Genomic DNA, 9,083 nt, shown 5'->3' on the forward strand with positions numbered 1-9,083 from the left:
TCAAGTCTCTAAAGTGCTCTCAAACATAAATTTTAAAAAACTGAGAAGCCTGATCTGACCTTAAAACACTGTTTATAGATATTCAACAGCTGTTCAGAAATGGTTCCCTGCTGTATCAGAAGGGAAGGGAGAGAGAGCTTCCTTGGAGGAACTGTTCCAAGACGCACAGACCCAATCAAATGACACTCAGAGGGACACAGAAGCATTGTCTAACAAGAAAATGGAAATGTCTAAAGCCAAGTTCAAGGTAAGAATATCATATTTCAATCATATGGGGGCTGCACAAGGTCTTCACTGTTTATGAAGATATATGATTCTCTGTAGATTAAATACTTCTGTATTTTTTGATTCAGTGTAAGGACAGCATACTTAGCCTATGAATCCACACAGTCTACTAAACCAAACTTCAGAATGTCTGGCAGTGAGAATGCATTTGGGGCTTGAAATCCTCCCTCCTCAAGTTCTACCTACAGAAGAGAATGCAAGTATTAGATCTAATTAATTGATTCACGTGCCTTCAAGGAATGATTTCCATTCTAGAATGCAGTGGAATGTTCCAAGAGTCACCATTTGTCTTCTTAAAGCAAGTGACATTGCCTTTTATCCTGACACAGGAAGAAGAAAATCCAGCTGACAGCATTTGTCTTGGACAACGTTTGTCTTCTGAAAAATGCTGGTGAGGAATGTGCACATTTCCAGCCTTTGCGTGTTGCAGGTAGAGGCCTAGGGTCTCATAAGGCCCCCTCCTTCCCAGGTTGGAGCCCCTCTAGCCCCTCAGAGTCTGGACGTCCTTGGGCCCCGACCCCCTGCTGTGCTCTATCAGTCTCCTGGCGTGTGGAGCTGGAGAGATCAATGACCACGTCTTCCACACTGCTCACAGGACTGCCTTCCTCCAAGCCCCTCTGGGGTCCCGCCTGATGGGGGCTAGAACCTTCCTTGAGGTGGTCAGAGCCCCAGAGTCTTGCCAGCTTTTCTTCACTTTCTGCTTTCCTTATTGTCCCTGCAGATTTTTTATGCATCCCTGGCAAAAAAAAAAAAAAAGAAGAAGAAGAAAATAAATAAAAACAGATATCTTTAAATATGTGCTTAGTCACTCAGTCATGTCTGACTCTTCGTGACCCCATAGACTGTAGCCTACCAGGCTCCTCTGTCTATGGGGTTCTCCAGGCAAGAATACTGGAGTGGGTTGCCATTTCCTTCTCCAATCTTTAAATATAGCAATTAAGTAAAATTTCTTCCTTGTCATTGCTCTCTAAATCCCATTAGAATTTCCATTGCTGGTGCCTGTCTGGGGCCTACCAGAGAGTCTTGTAGGTAACTCTCAACATTAGGGTTTGTACACTGGGCACAGCCAGGGCAAATGCCTTATTTGGATGACGTGGTGGTTTTTAAATTTTTATTTTAAAGTTTGTTGGCAAGATTTTAAAATCAAAAGATTTACATCAAAAGCCAGATGTCCAGCTTCTCTCAAAAAGTCAGGTGTCTGGCAGCCTGAGGCCCACTTTCCTGTAAGGCCGCAGACCTGCAGACTCAGTAAGCTCCCCCCACCTGCCCATGTAAGCTAGGAGGGGTGGGTCGGGTGACCTGCCCAGCGCTCCCTCTCAGGCTCTCCAGTCCTTGAGGGCAAAGATAACTTGATATCTTCAGTCCCAGCATAGTTTCAGGTGGGTAGGAGTTCAAAAAAGTTTCGCTGAACAAAAACCCTCCTCCTCCCCAGCCTAAAATTGGCCCCCTGCGAGCATCCCCCTAATCCTAACTTTCTGCCTTGTGTTTTCCTCCACCTAATTTGCCTGGATGCTGTCTATAACTCATTTCTCCAAGCCCATGGTTCTCCGGTAATAGCCAACAGACCAGTAAGGATGCCAGCTTCTCAGAAATTCCAGCCTCAAAGCTTGAACTCCAACAGAGCAGACAGTTCTAGCACAAAACTAGGGGACAGAACAGCTATGTTGCAGGTTGTTATCAGCTGAACCGGGACAAAGAACCAGACCTCTGGAGTCCAGGGTGCGTGTGGTTAACGGCCTGTAGGTTCACTGCCTGCACCATCTTGCTTCCTATTGCCATGAGCTCTGAACTGTGTGGTTGACAGTACTCAACACTGGAAATACATATTTCACGTAATGAATGTGTATCATTCCACTCAGAGAACCAGGGCCTGACTGGACCTCCACACACTGCCTACACAGTTCCAATGAAAAGGCAACCGATTAGAGTCCAAGCCTTGTAATTATTTAAAAATCGGAGTAAATTTACACTGCTTGGCTTGGCAGTGGCCCTCCAATCATAGGGACCCCGGACATTGCCTGTGCGGCGCGGCCACAAGGCCCTCTTCCTTACCCAGGAGCCAGGGTGCGCAGGAGCCCAGCAGGCCGCCCTCCCCAGAGCCCAGGACGGAGTCAGGCAGCGGGATGCAGTGGCGCACCATCGCCCCGTAGAGCCCATATTCGGCCATCACGCTGCTGCCGCCCCAGCGCTTCTCTCGCTTCCGCCACTTGGCCCGCCGGTTTTGAAACCAGACCTAGATTGAGGTGGGAGGGGAAGCAGAGAGGCTTATAGGAGGAGACCCCCTCCCCAGCACAGAGGGGTGCAAGGGCCAGCTACCCTCTCTGGGAGCACCTGGCCTGTCTCACAGCTCACAGGACTGGTAGTACTAGGTGATCCGGATCAATTTCTACCAAAGTTTCCATGGAGTGAAGGATGACAAGACAAAATCAGAGTATCCCACACTGTGCAAAGAAGCCAGTTTTTACTCTGATGGGAATGTTCACCAAGCAATGGTCCCTTCTAACCTCAGTTGTTGGACTGTTTTATCTTAACAAAAGATTAGTGTCAAATATTATTTAAAAAGAGTGAGTGACTCTGACATAAATCACAGCAAGATCTTCTATGACCCACCTCCCAGAGTAATGGAAATAAAAACAAAAATAAACAATAGGGACCTAATTAAATGTAAAAGATTTTGCACAATGAAGGATACTATAAGCAAGGTAAAAAGGCAGCCTTCAGAATGGGAGAAGATAATAGCAAATGAAACAACTGACAAAAAACTAATCTCCAAAATATACAAGCAGCTCATGCAGCTCAAAACTAGAAAAACAAACAACCCAATCAAAAAGTGGGCCAAAGAACTAAATAGCATTTCTCCAAAGAAGACATACAGAGGGCTAATAGACACAGGAAAACAACATCACTCATTATCAGAGAAATGCAAATCAAAACCACAATGAGATACCATTTCACACCAGTCAGAATGGCTGCAGTCCAAAAATCTACAAGCAATAAATGCTGGAGAGGGTGTGGAGAAAAGGGAAGCCTCTTACACTGTTGGTGGGAATGCAAACTAGTACAGCCACTATGGAGAACAGTGTGGGGATTCCTTAAAAAACTGGAAATAGAACTGCCATATGACCCAGAAATCCCACTGCTGGGCATACACACTGAGGAATCCAGAATTGAAAGAGACACATGTACCCAATGTTCATCGCAGCACTGTTTATAATAACCAGGACATGGAAGCAACCTAGATGTCCATCAGCAGATGAATGGATAAGAAAGCTGTGGTACATATACACAATGGAGTATTACTCAGCCATTAAAAAGAATACATTTGAATCAGTTCTAATGAGGTGGATGAAACTGGAGCCTATTATACACAGTGAAGTAAGCCAGAAAGAAAAACACCAATACAGTATACTAACACATATATATGGAATTTAGAAAGATGGTAATGACAACCCTGTATGTGAGACAGCAAAAGAGACACAGATGTATAGAACAGTCTTTTGGACTCTGTGGGAGAGGGAGGGGGGATGATTTGGGACAATGGCATTGAAACATGTATAATATCATATAAGAAATGAATCGCCAGTCCAGGTTCGATGCAGGATACAGGAAGCTTGGGGATGGTGCACTAGGATGACCCAGAGGGATGGTATGGGGAGAGAGGTGGGAGGGGGGTTCAGGATAGGGAACACATGTACACCCGTGGCGGATGCATGTTGATGTATGGCAAAACCAATACAATATTGTAAAGTAAAAAATAAATAAATAAAAGAAAATAGGGGGAAAAAAAAACACCAATACAGTATATTAACATGTATATATGGAATTTAGAAAGATGGTAATGACAATCCTATATGCAAGGCAGCAAAAGAGACATAGCTGTAAAGAACAGACTACTGGACTATAGGGAGAAGGCGAGGGTGGGATGATATGAGAGAATAACACTGAAACATGTACATTATCATATGTAAAATAAATGACCAATGTAAGTTTGATGCATGAAGCAGGGCATCCAAAGCCAGTGCTCTGGGACAACCCAGAGGGATGGGGTGGGGAGGGAGGGGGAGGGGGCTTCAGAATGGGGAACACATGTACACCCATGGTTGACTCATGTCAATGTATAGCAAAAATCACCACAGTATTATAAAGTAATTATCCACCAATTAAAATAAATAAATATATTTTTTAATTAAAATAAAACTTGAGTGAGTGGCATGTCTTCTGACTTGGAGAGGATGTGCTGTCAGACATAAGATGGCTTAACGTGAAGACAAAGACCAGTCTTCTGTGTGTATGTGAGTGTGTATTTCAGGGCCAAGTGTGTATATGGCATGGGGCTGGTGTGCAGAAAGTCCTCATCAGCTACTTACACTGGTTTCTTTGAGGCTTGCCGTGGATGGATAGTCATTTTTTTCATTGATATCTTTACATAATTTCTACATGTGGCACAAACTGTATAATTTTTAAGAATGATTTAATAAAAGGTAAAAAGGCTGGGCAGCTACAGGGGTCATCCTCTCTAAATGAACACAAAGGAAGACTCTGGCATCTAAGTGACCCTCAGTTTGTGGATGGGGGGGCTGTTTAGAGGTGGCTGTGGGCTGATTCACTGCGTGTGAGAACAGCGTGGTCTCTGGGTATCTTTGGGAGGAGAGGGGGCCCCTGCACCTGTATTCGGTCTTCGGGGAGTTCAGTCTTCATGGCCAGCATTTCCCGGGCATACACATCAGGGTAGTGGGCCTCACTGAAGGCCTTCTCCAGCTCTTCCAGTTGGTGGGCAGTGAAAACGGTCCTGCAGGGAGGCACATGGGCACATGACCACAGGAGGCAGCCAGGCTTCCCAGCCTCAGAGGACCCCGTGCCTGCTCCCCACCTCTGCCCACCTCATGAGAGCTGGGCGCCCCGTCTCCAAATGAGTAGCCTCTGGGAAGTTCATAGTTTGGTTCAAGCAAAACAGAGCTCTTTAGGACCTTTTTTCTCTCCTCAATAAATTCTAGCAACTCATTTTAAGAAGACCTATTTTAAGGCCCACAAAATTGTGTCTTCAAAATGCTCCAGGGTCTAATAGTGCTGTGCTCAAAGTGCTCTGGCAGTCTTGTGGTTAAGACTCTGCTTCCAATGCAGGGGGTTCCATTCCTGGTTGAGGAACCAAGATCCCACACGGTGTGGCAAAAAACTTTTTAAAATAATCATCATCATTAGTAAAATGCTACAAAGACTGACCTGCAGCCCCCAGGAATGGCAGAATTACATTCCCAGATGGCTACTGTGTCCTTTCCCATGCCATCCCAAGGCAGGACCAGACCTTCTCAGGCACAGGGTCTCAAGGAAGGTGGGGTAGGGAATGCCATGTGGGATCTTAGTACCTGTGCCTCCTCTTCTTCCTTTTGCTGGGGGCTGGGGACGCCTTCCGGTCACTCCTGTCTTCAGAAGGGCTGTCTTCATCTGTTAGCACAGGGAGAGGAAGAGGACTTTAGAGGTGAGCACATTTTTCATTTTGCCCTCTGGATTTTAATTTGAGGATTGAAGCTATGAACTTGTCAGGGATGTGAATATTTAACAAGACAAGATCATAGTTTTCACATCTGATGATGTATTCCAAGTGCTGCACTTAGCCGACTGCCCATGCATATCAACATTATTCTTCATAAATTAAAAAAACTCCATGACAGCTGCTATTATTATCCTCTTTTTACAGAGGAGGAAACCAAGGTACAGAGAGATTAACTTGTCCAAGATCACAAAGGTTGTCAACAGTGAAGTTGGAATTCAAACCCCAGATGTGTGTGAAGCTTAAGCTACTTGAACACTAATTGCATTTCCTGTTCCTTTCAGCTTCCAAATTCATACCCTTCCTTCTGCTTCCATCTCACATTCCTCATCTTAGCCATTACGCCAACACTTCTCAAGGGGAAGACTGAGGTTTGTGACATCAAAACCCTCCTCAGAGCTGGCCCCCTGCCCTGCTGTACCAATTTCAAATCTCTGAAAGTGGGACCTGGGAAACTCATTCTTGGCAAGGGTGCCCAGATGATTCACAGATGCACATCAAAAATTTTAACCCACTCCACTATGCTTTATCTTTTGAAATCCATTATATCAAAAGATTTAGGCTGAAAGAAAGTTTAGAAGACCAAACTACGGTCAGGTTTGTTGTTAAAAAGCATATATGTTTCAAAATACTAAATGTAAATTAATAAAAGCAAAAGTAGTAAAATAATATCAGTTTTACTCCTACATCAATGAGTTCACCAGAAAATTGGATTATGATATTATACTATCTGTGCACTCCAATCTGATGTAATTAAATACATAAGGTTATGGAGCCAGTCTAAATTGAGACCAGCTGTGAGCGTGAAATATCCAATGGACTGAAGACAATAGACCCCCCCCCCAGAGTAAAATATTAATAACTCTTATATCGGTAACACATAAAATGAAAATATTTTGTAGGTATTGGATTAAATGAGACATAGTATTTAAATCTGTTTCACCTATTTATTTTCCTTTTTATTGTGGCTCTAAGAAACTTTCATTACACTCGCAGTCACATTACGTTTCCTCAAGACAGTAGTGGTCTTGGTCTTGAGAAATACTCTCATTGGCTAGGATATGGTTGTATTTTGCCTTAGCTTTATGGGTCCTCACAGGGAAAAAAAATCCACAGTATGAAATCGGTGCCTGCATTTTTAGTGAGACAACTAATAGAGGGGGCGGTTATTTGCTAGATACTGGTGGTAATGAACCCCCCTGCCAATGCTGGAGACACAAGAGATGCAGGTTCCATCCCTGGGTTGGGAAGATCCCCTGGAGGAGGGCATGGCAACTCACTCCAGTATTCCTGCCTGGAGAATCCCATGGACAGAGGAGCCTGGCGGGCTACCATCCATCAGGTCTCAAAGAGCCGGACAGGACCAAAGCAACTTGGCACCTAGTAGACACTCATGAAATAAAGTCCTCTCAGAGTGGGTGTCTGCTGACCGCGCCTGCTTCCTTGAATCAGCAGTGGAGACCAGCGCAGTTTCTGCATTCAGCCTCCTGGATGCTCAGCTCTGCGGTTTACTATCACATAGCTGTTCTCCCTCGAACTCTGCTGAAATTCTCCGTTCTCTTCCCCCATGCCCCAAACCTCTCGACTTCTCCGTCCTGTCTTTGTCGATTTCCACTGCTCCCCACTTTCCCCCACAGTCCGTACCGACTTCTCTGAGGATCTGGGCACAGCTGCTGTAAGATGGGCGAGCTCGCTTCTTCGGTGCAGGGAGTAAGGGAGAAGCGGGGTGCCCAAACTCGCTCTTCAGCACCCGGAGGAGGACAGATCCAGGCCTCCGCCCCGCGCTTGTCAAGGGCCTGTCAATCCGTCAATCAATTCGTCTAATCCCTCCTGGAGCCGGCGGGTACCGGGTTCCGTGCCGCTGATGAACGAGGCAGGCCCACCCAGGTTTCCCGACCCCTGCGGCACCCAGAGGCCGAACCCCGCGTGGCGGCAAGTGTCCCCCGCAGGCTGGGTCGCCGAGACCCCAGGGCGGGTCCGGATCGGGTGGTGGTGTCCGCGGGGTGGCGGCGACCAAGCCCAGAGGAGAGGCCAGGGCGGGGGGCGGGGAGGGAGGGGTGGCAGAGGGTGCGGGTGCGAGAATGCGCCTCCCGGCGCGGCTGCGCTCTGGGGTCCCCACTTCTGTAGATCTGGGGGACTGGGGTGGGGCCCGACAGGGCGGCCAGAATGTCACTCTGCCCACCCGAGCTGAGGGAAGAGACAGTAGGGGCGCGGACTGGCCTCCTTACCGGACGTCGACACGCTCTCGCTACGTTTCTGGCGGGCGGCCGAGGGCGGTGGGCCGCCGGGGAAGCGCGGGGCGAGGGGCTCAGGCCCCTCGGGCGGCAGGAAGGGCACGTCGGCGAGGAGCAGGCAGGGTGCCCGGGCAGCCGCAGGGGGCTGCGCGCCGAAACCGCAGAGGAGGCCGAGGCCCAACGGAAGGGCTCCGCGTGCCGGGCAGGAGCCTCCGAGTCCTGGGCCCGCGCGGGGCGCGGCTTCCGGGCCTTCGCACCCAGATCCCGGCCCGGGGCCCTCAGGTGCGGGCAGCTCGGCCTCCAGGCCCAGCAGGTCGGTGATGGCGAAGCCCCGGGGTCGCGAGCCGGTGGACGGGCCTCCGGGCACCAGCGCCCTGCTTCTGGCACGCCCGTCGGAAAGCGCGTCTCTGCCGGTCATGGCTTCTCTGGCAGCGAGGCTGGGCCCTCTGGTCCGTCACTTTCGCGGAGGGGGCGCAGCTCTGAGAGCGCTTTATACAATTGGGCGCCCGGAGGGCTCCAATCAGCGCGGCGCGGACGCGTCATGCCCGGGACCCCGCGACATGGGGACGCCACCTGCCCCCCTCCCTTCGGTCGCCGCCCTCCCAGCTGCGGTCCCCTCCATCAGCACCCTCTCTCCTCTCCAGTCATCCCCGCTACCAACCCCACGCCGGTTCTCGGCGGGAGTCGTCCCCTCCCTAAACCTCTAAACGCCGAAAGTTCCAGATTCCTTCGGAGTCTTGTCTCCCCTTCCGGGTGGATTCCCCGGTGGAGGCCCAGCGCGGAGCCGCCCTCCCCGCATCCAGTCGCCCATTAAGACCAAGACTCCGTTCCCAGCCACACTCTCCCCACTACCACCAATATGAACCCCGCCAGCCCTCCAAAGCCACCGCCTGAGCCAAGGCCTTCCCTGAAAATCCCCAAGGGGAAAGGAGTGGAAAACATTTATTTAATCCGTGCCTACTCCACCTCTAGCCAAACCCACCCCAGCGGTCTAGCGGCCGGACTATCCGGGGTCG

General features: G+C 49.1%; 1 protein-coding gene across 1 annotated transcript; it reads right to left on the minus strand.

Annotated features, from left to right (window-relative positions):
* Window positions 1–731: 731 nt before the first annotated feature.
* Window positions 732–8,485, minus strand: VSX1 (visual system homeobox 1). Its single transcript, XM_070382075.1, has 5 exons — window positions 8,062–8,485; window positions 5,649–5,727; window positions 4,951–5,074; window positions 2,338–2,518; window positions 732–1,021 (listed from the first exon to the last, which is right to left on the minus strand). Exons 1-5 carry the CDS (start codon window positions 8,483–8,485, stop codon window positions 732–734), a joined length of 1,098 nt encoding a protein of 365 aa, XP_070238176.1.
* Between the last annotated feature and the right edge of the window lie 598 nt (window positions 8,486–9,083).

This window comes from Bos mutus, chromosome 13, assembly GCF_027580195.1.
Source record: "Bos mutus isolate GX-2022 chromosome 13, NWIPB_WYAK_1.1, whole genome shotgun sequence".
Lineage (NCBI taxonomy): Eukaryota > Metazoa > Chordata > Mammalia > Artiodactyla > Bovidae > Bos > Bos mutus.

Bases quoted from the DNA above. Each gene is read 5' to 3' on its own strand.
- VSX1 (XM_070382075.1), bottom strand. From the start codon at position 8,485: ATGACCGGCAGAGACGCGCTTTCCGACGGGCGTGCCAGAAGCAGGGCG. The intron at 5,728-8,061 runs GTAAGGAGGCCA...CTGTGCTAACAG, and splicing joins CGAGAGCGTGTCGACGTCCG to ATGAAGACAGCCCTTCTGAA. The intron at 2,519-4,950 runs GTGCAGGGGCCC...ACCTCAATCTAG, and splicing joins TCCCCGAAGACCGAATACAG to GTCTGGTTTCAAAACCGGCG.